Source organism: Leguminivora glycinivorella, chromosome 1 (assembly GCF_023078275.1).
Source record: "Leguminivora glycinivorella isolate SPB_JAAS2020 chromosome 1, LegGlyc_1.1, whole genome shotgun sequence".
Lineage (NCBI taxonomy): Eukaryota > Metazoa > Arthropoda > Insecta > Lepidoptera > Tortricidae > Leguminivora > Leguminivora glycinivorella.
In genome coordinates, this window is record NC_062971.1 from 26,228,118 (window position 1) to 26,246,973 (window position 18,856).

At 41.2% G+C, this 18,856-nt stretch overlaps 2 protein-coding genes across 2 annotated transcripts; one reads left to right on the plus strand and one right to left on the minus strand.

Annotated features, from left to right (window-relative positions):
• Positions 1-148: 148 nt before the first annotated feature.
• Positions 149-2,276, plus strand: LOC125227177 (RNA-binding protein Rsf1). Its single transcript, XM_048131413.1, has 3 exons — positions 149-303; positions 513-1,151; positions 2,136-2,276. Exon 2 carries the CDS (start codon positions 526-528, stop codon positions 1,012-1,014), a length of 489 nt encoding a protein of 162 aa, XP_047987370.1. The 5' UTR covers positions 149-303; positions 513-525; the 3' UTR covers positions 1,015-1,151; positions 2,136-2,276.
• Positions 2,269-18,445, minus strand: LOC125227183 (mediator of RNA polymerase II transcription subunit 17). Its single transcript, XM_048131425.1, has 12 exons — positions 18,210-18,445; positions 17,439-17,688; positions 16,945-17,226; positions 16,279-16,414; positions 15,918-16,135; positions 15,139-15,222; positions 14,717-14,870; positions 9,197-9,333; positions 8,676-8,761; positions 8,278-8,410; positions 2,675-2,816; positions 2,269-2,544 (listed from the first exon to the last, which is right to left on the minus strand). Exons 1-12 carry the CDS (start codon positions 18,296-18,298, stop codon positions 2,324-2,326), a joined length of 1,932 nt encoding a protein of 643 aa, XP_047987382.1. The 5' UTR covers positions 18,299-18,445; the 3' UTR covers positions 2,269-2,323.
• Positions 18,446-18,856: the final 411 nt, after the last annotated feature.

Below are 18,856 nucleotides of genomic sequence, written 5' to 3' on the forward strand. Positions count from 1 at the left end.
CTTCACTTCATTCAGTTGTCCTAATTACCTCCTAAAAACTGTTACTAGATTATTCGGTCATGTTTTGATAAATTGCATTCGTATGAAGAGCCTTTAAAACGTCTCTACGGATCTGCGTCATTCCGGCGACCGAGAAGCACAACAAATGCCATTCATTTCATTCATTCGTTCACTCGGTCGACATCAATCAATTTCATTGATCCATTTTTGTCTCTCATCACAGTAAAATATTAAAAAACAAATTAAATACGCAGTGTTTATTGTGTAGTTTATGCTACCTTCACTCGTCTAAATCAGATATATGTAAGTACATTAAATTCACTGTTCATAACTACGTAAAATCTGTAGAAAGACTAAATACTCGATAGCGTGGCATTAACGGACTGACGACATTTTGTTTTATCCAATGCATTGTATTTATGTATTTAGTATTCGTACGTCAAATTTGATTCGAATTAATTAACGGACTGTATACTGTAGCATTATTAATATATTTATATTTGCCTTTTTAGATAACCAAAAATAATGAGTTCCGGTGGCACTAGAGTGTATGTCGGCGGCCTTATAGAAGGCATAAAGAAGGAGGACTTAGAGCGCGAGTTCGACAAATACGGCAAATTGAACTCCGTTTGGGTAGCACTTAACCCCCCAGGTTTTGCTTTCATAGAATTTGAAAACTTACAAGAGGCTGAAGATGCGTGTAGTGCGATGAACGGCATCGAGATGTTAGGCACGACTTTAAAAGTGGAATTGTCCAGGAAGCGAGATGGACCCCGAAGAAACGGCGGTGGAGGCGGTGGTTTTAGGGGAGGCCGTGGAGGCGGTGGCTTCCGAGGCGGGCGGTCCTTTGGAGGACCTCCCGGCGGCAACAGACCTTTTAACCCCTATGGTGGAGGCGGCGGAGGCGGCAGGTCATTCAACCGCAACGGAGGCAGCCAAGGGAGTGGTGGTTATGGGTCAGGCGGTGGTGGTGGCGGCAACTTCAGATCTAGATCACCACTCTCTCGGTTTTAATTTAGCTTTAGAATTTATTTAGGTGTTAGTGTTATCATAATCTGAAGCCTTCCAAGTTTTTAAATTCAATGTCTGGTAAATCTGGGGGTTGGATTCTAGGAAGTGTTCTGCTGGTGTTAAGTCTCAAGGAATTAGAGGTGAGTTTATTTATATTTTTAGCCATTGGGCAGGTCTATACAGGAGCTAGCTATTAATCCTTAGATGCATGGTATTGTTTACGTTCCACTTGCAAAATTACAGTCTCATATTGTCAATCATCAGCAGATGTCGGCAGGGGTGAGTTATTTTCCTAATAATATGACTGACATGTCAAATTAGTATGAAAGTAGCTCACCCCAGTTGACCTCTGATCACCAGAGACATCAGTCTAGTTGTGTCATTTTGATGGTATTGTTTTTAATACCAAGCATCTAAGGTAAGGTTACAATTAGGTTGGTACTAGTCTAGTTCAATCTCTTGGGTATTCTATTATCTTTGGAATTTCAGAGTAACATATTGCCATACAGGATAATGGCTCCTATTATTATAGTTTCAGAAACTGTTGAGTCATAACTAAATGGTGGATTATGTTTACAACATTTCATGTCATTATTTTTAAAATCGGGACTTAATCGCGTATAACTACATATTAAACTGACCTCCAACGTTTCAAGGACGGCGTTGTCCCCGTGGTCTCGGATATGTAGTTATACGCGATTAAGTCCCGATTTTAAAAATAATGAAACATTTCATGTATTATTGTCTGTCGCATATATTTTATAAAGTATGTAGTTTAAGTAGTCAATTTTTCCCATGTAAATTTGCAACAGCACTTTGTTTTTTATTATAATCAATCTCTACAAGCATGACAGACTGGTCAGAAAAATTCTTACTGTGGGTGTTGTAAGTCGACTGGAATACGGTTGAAATTGTGGCATAGGTGAGAGGCTGGCAACCTGCCACTGCAATGTCACAATTTCGTTTTCATTTAACCCCTTATTTGCCAAGAGTGCACTGGAACTTAGTAGTTTCATGTGCTCTGTCTGCCCCTTTATAGGATAAAGGTATGATTGTATGTATGTATGTGTGTTTAAAACTTTTTTAGGTAATAAAATAACTATAAATTGTCTCTTTGTTCACAGTTCCTTGGAATATTTGATCTCGCATCTACTAATTCGTCGAGAAATTAATACAAGAACAATCTTCAGTGAATATTTAACATACTACCTAAGCAATCTACTGTTAAGTCCCCTTATAAATAAATGAAAAATATGATTACTTTGCTTAATAAGTTTTATTATACCAGTATTCTTCCATAAATAAATTATAGTTATGAAGGGCTGCTGAGACATGCCATGAGAAGCTCCATTTTGTTCAAGAAATTTTTGCCTTCCATTTTGTCCAGTTTGATTTCTTTGAAAGCTCCACCCAGGTTTTCCCATTTCTTGTCTTGTACAAGTTCACTGGAGAAGAAGTCCTTCCTTGGAGATTGAGCAATGAAGACTTGCATGCCTACTGAAGGCTCGCATCGTATTGCTATCATCCTGTCACCTAGTGATAAAAAGAATTAGTTAAAAATATGTCTATTAACGCAAAAACAACTTAAAAAGAAATAAGTAATTTCTGACAAAGTAAACCTACAAAATAAAAGAGCAACAAATAAAACGAAATAATTACATACCATTGGGCGACGCTAGAAGACACGATGAAGCATTCCCCAATGGTTCAACAGGTCCTGAACCAAGATGAGAGCTGCTTGCAAGCAGCTGCCAACCCATACAACGGCCGACGGCCTGGACTGCAGTCATTTGGTGCTGGTATATCTAAAGAAGTATACAAATACTATAGTATTATACCATAAAAAAGTGTCAGACTTTCATTGAAACGAAAGTGCTCCATTCCATATCAATTAACTGATTTACCTAAAGCAAAGCAATATCATAATGAATATGGATCAGTTTTCTACGCATCATGCATTAAAGATGAGTAGGTATGTATTGTGAAGTATTCACAATCAGTCTCATAAAACGCGGATCGACAGATTATTTTTCGCGTTATTGTTCATGATATTACTCAAATGTAAAGTAATTTGCGTGATACTCTGCATCCGGACCACCTCGCTTTATTGTGCTCAGATCACAATGGTAGAATGTACCTCGTCGGAAATGAATCGGGAATGTACCTCTGTAGTTTGCCAGAAATATGTGTTTAAAAGGGGTCCGGCTGCGGAGTAGTACTCCCCAGCCGGACCACGTCTGTACCCGCTGATATCACTGACGTCAAGATATAATTTAACTATCACATGAATGTACCTTCGAATAAGTTGTTCATTTCTATTAAAAGTGGTCTTATAAATTATTTTTCCCCTCACTAGCTCGGAAACACGTGTTTTGTCCTTTAATACCAGCGGGTAAAAACGCATTTTATCCACTAGTGGGTAAAGTAATTTGACCTTGAATAAAGTCAAATTAACTGCTTTAAAATTGATAAAAGTAGGCGAATCTAGTAATAAAGATGATTTACCACCTGTGGAACTACTGGAAGCATTGATATACGCATTTTTTTGCGTTGTAGTTTCCTCGCTATAGCGAGGGGAAAAGTTTTGTGTTACACTCGGGTGCAAATGTATTTTACTTCTCGTGTGTTAAAATACAACTTTGCCCCCTTGTATAACAAATAACTATTTCACAGATTTCGATTTTAGGTTATCGCCGTTAGTACGCGATTTCGTAAGCGCCTGAAATATGTCAATAGCAATTATTCGCTTGTATGTGAAATTGCGGACTAATCTCGTAAGAGAAGGTTTTGCTTTACGTAACGTACCTATAACGTATCTTGGAATATTTTGCATTGCGCATCGAAGAGAAGAGAGGTTTCCAAAATTACTAATATTCCCATGTCATGGAAAGTTCACGGTACTGTTCTTCGCACATTTATCAGGCCTCCGTCACTCGCTCGAGGTCATGCATTAAGTACCCACCCGCTAGCCGTTGTCTCGAGGTAACACGTGGCATAGGGGCGCCATACGCCCGCTTACCCGGCAAAATATTCGTAATTTTGGAAACCTTTCTTCGATGCATTGCTTCTATACAAAATATACACATTATATATATCAAAGCAAAACCACTTTTAATAGAAATAAACAACTTATTCGAAGGTACATTCATTTGATAGTTAAATTATATCTTGAAGTCAGTGATATCAGCGGGTACAGACGTGGTACTCCCGCTCCCGACCCGTGGTCCAACCCCTATGTCCAACTGTTTGTATTACGGGTAAGTAAAATTATCCGTGATTCAACAGTCAGATTACTTTTTTTTTCTGTTATATATTATTATGACTTATGACCCATAGTACAACAGTTGTTAAGTAATTTGTTACTTAGGGGCAATTATTCAACTAGTATTGGCTTCGTGCGAAGTGCATGGAGGGGGTAAGCAAAGCGATGGCAGTGCTTGCGGTGGTCAAAATCGACACTGATTGTGGTTGTCATCTATCAAAACTCATAAAATATAATACAATGTGTAATGTTTGATATGGAGCACCAACGTTGTTTCGTTGTTAATTGTAAAAATAATGGCATAAATAGTCGTTGCACGTTCTATGCTTTTCTTAGAACACACTGGAAATTGGATCAAAGAGCTAAATGGATAGCTACCGTGAAAAGAAAACGTAAGTGTTATGTCAAAATAAAACATTATAATAATAGTACATTACATCAGAGGCCGGGAAAATGAGGATTTCCGGCCAAGTGGATATATACGGCCGAGCGAGCGTGCGAGCGAGGCCGGATAGGGATACGAGGCCGGGAATCCGTTTTCACGCCGAGGCATGTATAGTGCTTTTCTCAAACATACTATGAAATAAAAAAAAATGCTCTAAAGGACAATATTTTATAAAAAACAGTTACTTTGCAGGCCTAGGCCTGAAAAATAATATGAAATCCCTTTACAGTCCTCTCGAGTTGTTGCGCCCAAAAAGCGATACTTCCCAGCCCATTTTAAGGAACGTAAAGACAATATTTCATTGCATGTTTGAGAAAATTATATTTATAGCTTTGTTTACCTAATATTGTTCAATACGCTGTTAGTATTTTTCCTGCCGTAAAAGATTATGCTTAAAGATTCAGGCCTGACCTGGGAATGGGCCCGTGTCGGATATTTCTACGGCCGCGGACATGACTAGGTACTTACGTTTAGACTTGTTTTATATGGAATTAACGGGACGAAGGTTTAGCGAATACCATATCACTCGTTCGTAGAACTTCTACCATTACTCCTATGTTCTTCAAGATTCCTTATATGCCCAGCCAGCACCAATTTATTGCCTCTTTCTGTGGTATGGGGTTGGAAGTTTATACCGTGAGTAATGCCTTGGAAACTGATTTTTATTATTATATGCATGTCTGTATAATCGATCTACCTAAATTACACTTGAAATAGTAGCTCTTGTTATTGGATTTATTTAAAATAAACGAAAAATCGTTAAAATATATGTTTATTTAGATGTCATTTTTTGACATTTTCTATTTCAAGTTCACATGGCAGTGGGCGTAATTGTCGTGTACGTAGCCAATACGAACCGTCGCTTTGTCCAACTGGTTGTACCACAGCACGGGTAAGTAAAACTATCCTTGGTTCAACTGTCAGAATACTTTTGTTATCTGCATTAAACCTCTTCCCTATCCCTAAGAAAAATGTAATAAGAAACTATCTGTACCAAGAGCCTCCCATCCCAGCCACCCGATTGGCGTGAGTTTGGGTTCTTGGACAAAGGGCGCTGGTTCAATCCGGAAATCAACGCCTTTAGAAAATTGCACCCGTTTCGGGATGCGAATAAAATGGGGAAAACTGAACACTTTCGCAACCAGGCAAAATTTCGAACAATAAGTACCCCAGAAACCGACAGTACTCGCTAGTCGGGCGACGACGTGCAACTCAATGCCGCACGCCGCGAACCCGCTAGTCGGGCAAGCGGCGGACGCTCAGGGCTGTGCCAAGTACCTTTCGTATACGTGCAGAAAATAAATTATTTATTGCTGTCCAATTAACCGAACAAAAATACTACCATATTTTATTACGACTTGAAAACCACCAAAAAAAATTATAAAGTTTACTTTAACTTAATTAGGCAAAAACATCATTAGCCATGTTAATCTATAGATTGTCTGCGCATGACGTAAATCGAATTGAGCACAAAATTTTCTGACATTTAAGTTCTGACTGTTATGAGGCATTAAAGTTCATCATGTCAGTGATTGACTCGGCATAAAGTTAAGTTAGGTTCTATGACGTCACTACACGTCTGATAGCGTTTTCGGTGGCCAAAGTTAAAATAAATATTACACACATTTTTAATCAAAAATACGTAGCCACCATACACTTTTAATACCCAAAATCTATAAAAATTGGTTTCTTATGTCAAATACTACAGGAAACAATCATTTCTTGTGCCAAATTCGATAAGAGTCTAGTAGCATATTCTAACTCCTATTGATACCTACATACCCAATTTAACGTAACCAACTAATAAGAATTTTTATTTTGTAATCGCATTAGGTAAAGTAAATAAAAATACAAAGTGAAGTAATAAAATATAATAATCAACTGTACCAACTTTTCGACCACATAAGTACATAATAATCAGAAGACAGGCAGTGGCAGCCCTGAGGTAGCGAAGATGCAAAGCTTGCCCGACTGTCGGGTACTTTGGCGTCGCGTGAAGGTTTATAGCTCTTGCCCGACTACCGGGTATGCCGGCATCTGAGTAAAGTTTACGAGTGCCCGAGTGTCGGGTACGCGGTGTCCAATGTGTTAAAAGAATAGTACATTACTACTTTTCTCAAACATGGTATGAAATAAATAAAGTCTACTGAAAATAGTAACTTTGGATGGCTGTATATCCTAAACGGTGCGTCGTAGCGCAAAAATAATCGAATTTTCGTTCCCCTTTGACACCCCGTATACGCTTATAAAAAAACAAAAAGTTAAAAAAAATTCAAAAAAAAAACGAAAAAATTTTTTTTTTTGTATGAAAACGCACCCAAAATCAAATATTGTCTAGGGCCCGTACTAGTTGCAGTCGGCACGTCTATAAAGCCCCTTATAGTTTTTTTTTAATTGGCTAAATACCTGGATGTTATGTCACAATTATCTGTGTTTGGAAATTAAAAAAGAGGACTTTGCCGGCCTTGGCCTGCAAGGTTTGTAAATTCCATTATCTATCAATCGTCCTAGCCGCACCTGCAACGTCTTACTTCGCTGCCAATTATAAGGCACATAACATCAATATTTCATACCATGTTTGAGAAAAATATATAAAGTAAAGGCCTTACACTCACCCCCTTAGGTCGCGTGGTCCAATTGACAAGTCCGATCGATCGGAATACGAATATATTTTTTTCCTGTTGGCTCGATTGATCGGACTATAAGGACAGTAGATACCGCAGTATACAATAACAGATAACTTTTTTGCCTTTATGATAGGACAGGTGGTCCATGGATGGCATGGATAAAATGTGCGTTTCCGTGGTACACCGGTTGGACGATGGGTAAATAATACTTTCTAGTATTGGACTACCGATAAATTTAGTTCGTGTTGAACGAGATCGGAGGTCCAACCGATTGGACCACGGATAAACTAACTTCCTCGTAGTACAATCGGTTGGACTATGGACAATTTTACTTACCCGTAGCACAACCAGTTGGACATAGCGGTTGGACCACGGGTCGGGAGCGCTGATGTACCTTTTCGGTACATTCTACCATTGTGATCTAAGCCCAATAAAGCGAGGTGGTCCGGCTGCAGAGTATCACGCAACTAATTTTATTATCAGAACGTTTTTATAATACCCTCATATGTCTCATACCCCTACCAGCTTTTACATTATTACATATGATCCTACTTTCTCGAATCGAACTAAGTAGTACTTTATATCGAAATTTGTACTGTAAGACGTCGTACGGTACTAGTGCGTAGAGGGAATTCTTAAATCATGTAGATTTATAATACTCCCTTCGGTCTTCTTGTGACACATTCACTACCAGACTAAAACCCTACAAAAGACACAGTACGTCAGAAACCGGTCGTAATTTATAACCGCCCGCTTGTAGGCGAGAACTCGCGGGTTCTCCGGCATCTAAACTATGTTCACGAGTGCTCATCAGGCGGGTTTTTGATAGCAAAAGTGTTAATTTAACTCCAATTGTTTCGAATTTCCTCTTTCCGCACTTGTATCGTATTCGTAAAGAACTATTTTTGCGTTGGAAGAAAAAAAAATGTTACCTGACAATAAATTAGATCTCTTAGTTCCTGTAGCTCATAAGAGAGATGCCGCACTTTGCCGTCGCGGCAAATACACTTGAGGGTCTTTTCGCCGACGTGCACCACCAACGATGTGCGGCACACGGCATCGTACCTGTTCAAACATATTTTATAAATCTTTGGTATACTTAACGTTGTACTATGGTGGTCAAAAACTGAAGAGCAGAAAAACATGTTCTGAAACATTGAGGCGTAGTTTTCTAAAATCATGACAATAAATATTAAGTTCCACTATCCAGCGTAGGGGGCAACGTCTGTCTGTTATATCTTCATTCAAACCGCTGGACTGATTAAGATATTTATTTTAAGGAGCACCAACAATTCTAAGCTAGAATATAAATATAAACATAATGCCGTACCCTGACGCCATAATGTTGATTTTCACGCAGGACTGCGTGGGGCTGTTTAGGGCGTTCCAATGTGACACAATGAGAGGATCCTTGACCTGCCAAAGAAAAAAAAACGTCATTCTCCTTAGAAAAGTGAGTAAGTCGGTTCAGTCAATAGCATATTCCCTCTTGCCTTTAAGGTTTTAGGTATGTTATAAAACATACTAGCCCTTTAAAGGCATCCCTACTCGTATACTTAGTTTTTTCGGATTGCAAAAAAGTTTTGACATTCTGATCTTTGGCGATCAAATAGAGATTTTGAACGAGTAAGTTTTCTTTTAGTTCATTTCAACTGCCGCATAAATAATCGGAAGTAGAGATTACGTTGAGAGTTAAACTGCATGTAAATTAATTCGGAAAATGGAACATCTATCCATTAGGCCCACACGCACTGCCATCCATAACATTATACACAGCACAGCCACTCACACGTCAACAGACAGAGGTGTCGAAGGAAAATCCATCCATCCAGTCTGAATTACGTTACCTACCTCTTTAGCAATAGTATCCAACACATATTCGCTGCGACGACGCATGAAGAAATGCTGCGCTTGCTGTATAATCTGTTCCAGCAAAGACTGCTCCTTGCTCATATCCAGCAGCTCGTACCGATCCGCGGCCATAGGACCTGGGGACCAACAACATCTTTAACGGGCAAGACTCAAAAAAATCGTGAGTTCAAACCTCATCGCCATCCTGTAGTCCTAAAAATTCTGAACAAGAAAAAAATACAAAAAGATAGTCATACAGGGTGGTCTTTTTTGAGACCAGTGCCCTATAAAGGGTTAAATGGCCGCTGTACACATGTGGCCAACGGTTCCACCAACCCTTGGTGGAACCCCTTGGCCAAGATAAGAGCCGCTGTTTACACATTGGCGAACCAATCACTTGGCATTGGCCATAAGGCCGCTGCACACATGGGGCCAACGGTTGGACCAACCCTTCGACCAACTCCTAGGCCAAGATAAGAGTCGCTGTTTCCACGTGAACCAATCACTTGGCGTTGGCTCTTCATAAAAGATGGACGTAGAATGGAAAAGGCTAGGTAATTCTAGGTCATTCACGTTGTCAGCAAAATTTAATTAATAAATGATAACCTCGTGATAAAATTCCTTTGCCTGCCTTTCACATTATTTATAGAATGTTTTAACTGAACTGGCTGTTTATACAATACAATCATTAGGTAGTGCAGTGGTGGCAGGAAGGATGGTGGACAAAAAATGAGATGGGAAAATGAATTCAGAAAGGTAGCTGGAGCCCTGTGGAGAAGACAAGCTATAGGCAGAGAAACATGGAAAAATATGAGGCCTATGCTAAAGGTAATCAGACAAAACATCTGCGGAGAAAGGCTAGGAGTAGGTAAGTAGTGGTGGCTACGTACCCGCGAGGCAGCGCCGCTTGGAGGGCCCGAGCGGGCCGGTGGCGGGGTGCGGGAAGGGGTGGTGCGTGTTGGCGTGGTGCACGGCGCCAGCAGCTGGTGCAGCGGTGGCGTGTGCAGGTAGTGGTGGCTACGTACCCGCGAGGCAGCGCCGCTTGGAGGGCCCGGCGCCAGCGGGCCGGTGGCGGGGTGCGGGAAGGGGTGGTGCGTGTTGGCGTGGTGCACGGCGCCAGCAGCTGGTGCAGCGGTGGTGTGTGCAGGTAGTGGTGGCTACGTACCCGCGAGGCAGCGCCGCTTGGAGGGCCCGAGCGGGCCGGTGGCGGGGTGCGGGAAGGGGTGGTGCGTGTTGGCGTGGTGCACGGCGCCAGCAGCTGGTGCAGCGGTGGTGTGTGCAGGTAGTGGTGGCTACGTACCCGCGAGGCAGCGCCGCTTGGAGGGCCCGAGCGGGCCGGTGGCGGGGTGCGGGAAGGGGTGGTGCGTGTTGGCGTGGTGCACGGCGCCAGCAGCTGGTGCAGCGGTGGTGTGTGCAGGTAGTGGTGGCTACGTACCCGCGAGGCAGCGCCGCTTGGAGGGCCCGAGCGGGCCGGTGGCGGGGTGCGGGAAGGGGTGGTGCGTGTTTTTTTTTTTTTTTTTTTAAATTTATTTAGAAACAAACAGTCTTATGAATAAATATGAATATAGGATAACAATTTTTCAGTAATAGACCTATAGTTTCCTGTATGTAAGCAAAATATTAACAAATAGACTAATTACTACAAAAATAACATGTATGTGCAGTTATACAAGAAGAAGAGAGAGAGAAAAAAAATAGTTTTTTAAACATCTTAATAACAATTTCAAGCTATTAAATTACCTATTTAACATATTTTTATTTTAATGAAGAATAAACTAATTTCTTAAACATTCTTAATGAATTGCTAAATATATCTACATTTTGACACTTTCCATTATACAACCTACATGTGCGTTTAATGTATGAGTGCTGCGCATGTTTTGTTCTACTGCTTTTTATACTAAATAACATTTTGGGACGGCAACTACGTTCAGTTTTGCGGGGTACGCGTAAATCTATATTTTCAAGAAGTTCCGGGGCATCTACTAAATTATTTAAAATTTTATATAGGAAATTTAAATCGGTGCAGGAGCGTCTTATGGAGAGTAACTGAAATTGGTGTCTCGCTAAGGAGGAGGCGTAACTTTCGTATTGGTTACCTGTTCGGAAGTCAAGAGCTTTTATAAATAGTTTTTGCAGTCTTTCTATTCTGTCTTTGTGAACATCATAACAGGGGTTCCACACTACAGATGCAAATTCGAGGCGGCTCCTGACATAGCTATTATAAAGTAACTTATACGTTAGGGGTCTTCGAAAGGGCTTAGCGACGCGAAGAATAAAGCCTAATTGTTTATATGCTTTATTAAGGATGTTATCGATATGTAGACTGAAGGTTAATTTTGTATCCATCAATACACCCAGATCACGTATACTATCACGCCGAGTTAAAATACCTCCACATAATATATAGTTATGTAAAATGGGCTGTTTTTTTCGTGTAAATGTAATTACAGAACACTTGTCGTTATTTAAGAATAGGTTGTTTTGAGCACAGTAGTCCTCAAATTTCTTCAAATCCTCCTGCAATTTAGAGCAGTCAGTGTGCGTTCTAATAACACGATAAATTTTCGTATCATCTGCATAAAGAAGGGCTCCCGAATTGGACAAACACTCCGTAATATCATTTATGTACAAGATGAATAATAACGGGCCTAAATGTGATCCCTGAGGGACGCCTGATGTGGTGTGTTTAAATGCAGATGAGAACCCTCCCAGTACTACCGCTTGGGACCTATTTTCTACGTATGACTTGACCCAACGGAAAAGGTCACCGTGCATACCGAGATTCCATAGTTTTAATAAGAGCGTATTATAAGAAATTTTGTCGAACGCCTTTGCAAAATCGGTATAGACTGCATCGACCTGGTATTTATTGTCCATGGCATGACGTATAACTTCGCTGAAAGACAAAAGATTACTTTCTACACTTCTACCTCTGTAGAAACCATGCTGATTTGGATTAATATGGCGACGAACTTCATGAGAAAGCTGATCAGTTACAATCTTTTCCAGTATTTTTCCAAACTGACATAATTTAGAAATAGGCCTGAAGTTTTCGATATTCTGACTTATATTACCCTTGGGTATCGGTGTTATCCAAGCTTTTTTCCAGCTTTCAGGAAAATATCCCTCCGCGATGGATTGCTTGAAAATCCACGTAATAGGAAATGCTAATGTATCCGCGCATTTGTTTATTAATAGTGGGTGTATTTTATCAGGGCCAGCCCCCTTGTTTACATTTACAAATTTTAAATATTTAAGGACTAAATCATTTGTCAAGTTGATTGTATTAATGTTCAAAACGGGTTTTAATGGGGGTTCTAGACAATTAACATCTAGAGGCGGTGAGGAAGGAATTTCAAAGACAGACTGAAAATGATCACTGAACATGTCACAAATACTTTCTCCGTCCGAGGCTGATACACCTTTGTAATACATAGTCTGTGGTATACCTCTATTGGAAATTGTAGATTTCACAAAATTCCAAAAAGATTTGGATGAGTATTCAATTCTATTTTCACTATATTCTATGTATTTTTTATAACAATCTTTTTCTACTATCTCGGCTCTTTTTCTTAGCATTTTGAACGTTTCGTAATCTAAAGGATTCCTAAAACATTTCCATAGTTTATGGAATTTTCTTTTTTCTTTTAGTATCCTTTTTAAGGGTCTAGTATGCCAAACCGGACTTGTGCGAGATGTATTTGAGGGAAAACGGGGTACATGTTTATCCATTAAATTATATAATAAGCTGTATAGTTTGGCTACACAGGCGTCCACATTTAATCCCTTAAAAAATACACCCCAATCTATATTCGATAGATCATTATTTATATCATCGTAATTGGCTAAGTGAAACTTATAAACAAGGGATGCGACAGGCTTCATTGGTGCTGTATAATTAAGTTTTAAATTTAAATGTAACGCTCCGTGGTGAATATCCTCCGGAGTTAACGGAAACTCACATCTACTCACTTCACAGGTGGTGTTGCTAAGCACCAGGTCAAGAATTCGGTTATTTATATTAGCAATATGATTAAATTGATTAAGGCCGTTGAGCGATATAAAGTCGCCTAATGATTGCACCAAAACATTACAGGAAGGATTCAATGATAACCGATGTGAGCCCAAATTAATCCACTCAGCATGAGAAACATTAAAGTCTCCAGCAATTAAAAATAAATCGTTAGAATGATCAATTATGACTTGAGAAGTAAGGTCAAAAAATGATAAAACAGTGTCTTTGTGATTTGCACCGGGCGGAATGTATACGCAACATATATTTAGATAATTACGGTGTGAGTTCATGTTGTTATCGCAAACCATGGGAAGTGACACCCATAAGCACTCGGCGTGCGCGAGGGAGGGGCGGGGCCAGTCGCGCTGCAGCGGCATTAGCTCTCGCCTCACCGCCAGGGCCACCCCGCCGCCGCGCGTCGCTCCGCTTTCCTCCTCTGACCGGTCGCACATGTACACTACGTACCGATCATCGAAATATTCCCTATCATAAAAATTTGAAGTCAACCAAGTTTCCGTTATACATATGTAATCGTAATCTGCGAGGGCTACTTGCGAGAAAAATCTCTGTGATTTAGTTCGAAGACCCCTTACGTTTTGATAATAACCTTTGAATAGCACACTAGCCATTATCAAAAATTGATGCTATTATTTGCAATTGTTTAGACGTGTATTGTTTATCTTGATGCAATTTAGTGTAGTAGTTGCATTTGTGGTTAACATTGGGATGAGCTTCAAGTATAAGATAAGTATAATAACAACAATCGTTTTTATTTGAACGTATTACGTGTGTTATACAGGAAAAGTTAGCAGTTTTATAGTAGAATGTAAAATGCACTAGCAGCAAAAAATAACTGATAACAAGCGCACATGCGGTTCGGGAAGGGGTGGTGCGTGTTGGCGTGGTGCACGGCGCGCAGCAGCTGGTGCAGCGGTGGTGTGTGCAGGTAGTGGTGGCTACGTACCCGCGAGGCAGCGCCGCTTGGAGGGCCCGAGCGGGCCGGTGGCGGGGTGCGGGAAGGGGTGGTGCGTGTTGGCGTGGTGCACGGCGCCAGCAGCTGGTGCAGCGGTGGTGTGTGCAGGTAGTGGTGGCTACGTACCCGCGAGGCAGCGCCGCTTGGAGGGCCCGAGCGGGCCGGTGGCGGGGTGCGGGAAGGGGTGGTGCGTGTTGGCGTGGTGCACGGCGCCAGCAGCTGGTGCAGCGGTGGTGTGTGCAGGTAGTGGTGGCTACGTACCCGCGAGGCAGCGCCGCTTGGAGGGCCCGAGCGGGCCGGTGGCGGGGTGCGGGAAGGGGTGGTGCGTGTTGGCGTGGTGCACGGCGCCAGCAGCTGGTGCAGCGGTGGTGTGTGCAGGTAGTGGTGGCTACGTACCCGCGAGGCAGCGCCGCTTGGGGCCCGAGCGGGCCGGTGGCGGGGTGCGGGAAGGGGTGGTGCGTGTTGGCGTGGTGCACGGCGCCAGCAGCTGGTGCAGCGGTGGTGTGTGCAGGTAGTGGTGGCTACGTACCCGCGAGGCAGCGCCGCTTGGAGGGCCCGAGCGGGCCGGTGGCGGGGTGCGGGAAGGGGTGGTGCGTGTTGGCGTGGTGCACGGCGCGCAGCAGCTGGTGCAGCGAGTGCTCCAGCACGTGGTCGTGCTCCGACTTACCCGCGCCGCCTTCGCCCTGAACAAACATTCCAGATTCATTGTTAATTAATTCGAGGGCGGTTTTAGAATAGGGAACGCCGCAAATTTCCCTATTCGGTCTGAAACCATCCTAAAATGTTCCGGTGCAAAACCAGTGGAGTTGAAAAAGATGATAATTAACTTTTTAAATATATTCTTACATCTTGTTTATTTTAATAAATTTTAATATGCGAAGATCTTCCGTCGTGTTCTATGAAAATGCAGTATTAAATATAAAAATTACAGGCTTGAGTTTGAATACATACCTTGACTCCATCAGGATTACTGTTATTAGTATTTTGACCGTTATTGTGACAGAGTCCAATGAGCAACTGGATTCCAGGCAGAACCTTGAACAAAAACGTTTCATTTTAATTAAAATCGTACAGATTCAAACAAGTAACAAACAGAAAAGTAAGGGGGGGTCCACGATAAAGGCCCAGGCCCCCGGGGGTCAGGTCTCTTTGTATGGCCAGCCTAGGCTCCAGGGGGGGTACATACATATATATTATTGCAAATGACTGAGCTAGAGAAAATGGTGCAAATATTAAAAAATATTCATGATTCAACTCACTGTCAGTATTCAGAAACGGGATTAGTGTACATTTATGAGAGGGAATAATTTCCACTCATTTGCTGACAACTTTATGCAGTTCAGCACGATTTCTGGCTTCTGCTGAATCCGCTGCTAATACAGCCCTGCATCTTCACCAGTTGAGTTAGGATAGAAAATGCAGTAAAAATCACTAGTTAGCTAACTCCGGCCATAATCTGATTGCCCACAACCATGTGCGGTATACATAGAGGCACCTAGCTGCAACGTTTCAGTTGATAGTTCCGCGAATAAGGAGCTCCTACAGAACAGCACATTCTGCATGGCTTCTAGCTTCACAAAGAAGACGAGACAGTAGCTGTCACTTGTTTGAAATTTACCGTAGCCATAATCTGGCTGCCCACAACCACGTGCGATGATATAGAACCATCTACATAGCTGGATCTAGCAGAAAAGACAGAGAAATAAAGGGACAGTCAGTAGTTAACTTACGGTGGCCATAATTTGGTTTCCCACAACCATGTGCGGTATAGAAGCATCCAGCTGCACTGCCTCAGCCGCCAGTCGCGCGAACAGCTCCTTGCAGAACAATACATTCTGTGCAGCTTCTAGCTTCTGCTGCCAGTGGAGTTCAGCACCCTCGCCCGGCAGAGTGCCCGGGCAGTTTAGGGCAGACGAAGAGAGAGTTGCTGTTACTACGTCTTCTTGTTCTGAAAATTTAGGGTATATTTAAGGCTAGGGATATTTTTTACCAATGATTGTAAAGCCAACCCTTAAAGCCACACTCTACAGTTCAGTAGGCATGACTCATTCCTGCTAAGTTACAATAAAGTTTAAACAGTCCATAGCTTACCTTTTTGGCAGAGTACAGATATGAAGGCCACACCCTGCAGTTCAGGTGGCACTGTGACTCTCAGTGCTGAAGGCGCCGGTCCGGCTGCATTGAGACTCATGGCGGCTGCTATCTGCTCTTCTGGAGCTTTGGTAACCTGCAGTCAGATGATGAATTAATTGATGTTGTGAAAAATCCGCTTGATTGTAAATTTCTTGTATAATGTTATGGCTAGTCACATTATACCAATTCAAACATAATTTGATGAGTCAGAGCCACTTGCATTATGTTTGTCATCTTTATCCTTTTATTTTTTTGACAGAGTGGGAATGCAGTTAGGCACGATGTATGGGACTCGCCGTTTCTTTCCCCTCCCCTAGCAAGAGGGGGGGAAACTTGGCCCTACCCACTAAATTCACTCCGTTTCATCTTCTATGCCGTTTGTGAGGGCGCACTGGGATCGATGTATCATCCACCATGGCAACATCTTTATCCTTGCCTTGCTGCTTGCTTTAATGCTGAATATTATGACATTTTGTAAAGAAAATAGTAAAAGTAGGTTTATAGAACAACTTGAGGCTTTAATTGAGGATGTAGATTGCTGAAATGCAAAAGTTTAGACTATCATTTAATAGAAAAAAAAATCTTATAATAACTTTTACTAGCTCACTTCCACACAACAATTACCTCAAATACTCCAGTCTGACTGAACTTTGACCCTGCAGTCCTATAGCTCAGATCCCCAACAATAGTGTTAGATACTTTCTTAAGCCGCCAGTTCTGCCTCAGCCGTAGCAGGTCAATGTGGAAGTCGGGCATGTTGCGGTTCATTCTCATGGTCTCACTGGCTCGGAGCCTTTCGACTCCAGCGAGAAGAACTGCAGCAGCTGCTCCGAGCGCTTTCTTGCGACCGTATACTTGGAGCATGGGGCGTGTGTCTTGCTGATCTGCTTGAATTGGGTCTAGAATCTGTAAACAGTATAATTATAAACTTAATCTGTAATACAAAGTGTACATACATTTTTTTAACTGAATGTGTAAGCAATTCAATGGAAATAATTGAGTTATTGTTAAAGGACTAAGCTATTCAAAGGATTTTTCTATGGGCTGTATTTCATAGTTACAAACAAATTGAAATATAGACTTCAAGAAATCAATCTAGTTTTAATGTATCTACTAACCATGTATCTCTTCTCCTTGGCAATGCTGAGCACATCAGCCAAGACACACACTTGTGTTAGAGCATCTCTAAGCTTGTTCCTCACAGAGTCCCATGGCCATTGATTGGACTGGTATCCGGGCTCTTTGCTGTCCTCTTCAGACTTCGCCTCGACTTCTGGCTCTTTTTTAATGTTGCAGAATTCATCATCTGATTTGGCAAAATCAATTTTCTGTGCTAAACGCGCAAGGTTCTCTGACATAGACAATGGCCTGAAATGTATATACAAAAACATATGAACCAGTCAAGTACATACTAAATTTTTTTTCACCACACCAACGGGTAAAGGCTTTCGGTAAAGGCTATTGGAAAACAGATAGCAAAATTGCATTTTATCCACAAGAGTGCAAAGTAATTACATACAAATTTTAACTTGATATCTTAAGCTAGCTGATAGAATTGACCTATAAATGATGATTTAGAATCATAAATATTGAATAAATAGATGGATTTGATTTAGTTTGATGTTTTATCGTCAGTATTTTGTTCGTGTTGGTGTGGTGAAAATTTTTGTGTTTCACTCGGTGGCAAAGTTTGTTTAACCTTCGTGCCTTGAAACCCTCGCAACGCTCAAGATTCCACTTTTTGAACCACTCGCTACGCTCGCGGTTCAATATTGGAAAATTTTCGCTTGCTCGGGTATCAATATTGGCACGTGCGGTTAAACAACTACTTTGCCCCCTTGTAAAACAAATAACTATTTTTTTTGCTTCATTCATGGTGAAAGACTTACGCTTGGTATATTTCTTGGCCATCGTAGGTTATTTCTTGTATCTGATTTTCTATCGGTGCTTCAATTGATATGTTTACTGAATTCGCCATTTTAGTGCAAAATGATGAAAGAAAGAAAATTGTTTATTTGTCATTCATTAATATTATTACTTCTACCCCGTATCCCATCATCACAATTTACAAAACAAAATGTCAAATGTCAGATTGGCGCACGGGATTGGCGTTAGGTTATTGCCACAAATCAGAATAAATTTTCCTCACAAATTACTTTTTGAATACCGTGTATATTTGTAAAAAATTAAAAATTGTGTTATCATTTTCGTATAATATAAAATTTAATTCGCGTTGTGTGGTAGACATTATTTAAAAAAAATCTAACATTTAACATGTTCATAAATTCGTAATGATTTTTCTTCACATTATGGGGAAATTTCATCTTGTGGTAACACTACATCATAGACAACTGTCCAAGTTTATTCTTATAAAGCGTACTACTCTTTGACATACAGAGATCTTGTCTGGTACCTGACTAATGGGGTCTATAGACCTTGGAAGAAATTTGTAACGGCTCCTCTACACCATCGACCCTCATGGGATCCACAGCAAAGAATATAATACTCACTAGATCCACAGTGGTCCATCATTGGT

What these genes read in the sequence shown, in the direction of transcription:
- LOC125227183 (XM_048131425.1), bottom strand. Translation starts at nt 18,298, where the DNA reads ATGGCGAATTCAGTAAACATATCAATTGAAGCACCGATAGAAAATCAG. An exon ending in GTCAGACTGGAGTATTTGAG is followed by an intron (nt 16,415 to 16,944) that starts GTAATTGTTGTG and finishes ATCTGACTGCAG; the next exon opens with GTTACCAAAGCTCCAGAAGA. An exon ending in ATCTGTACTCTGCCAAAAAG is followed by an intron (nt 16,136 to 16,278) that starts GTAAGCTATGGA and finishes CTAAATTTTCAG; the next exon opens with AACAAGAAGACGTAGTAACA.
- LOC125227177 (XM_048131413.1), top strand. Translation starts at nt 526, where the DNA reads ATGAGTTCCGGTGGCACTAGAGTGTATGTCGGCGGCCTTATAGAAGGC.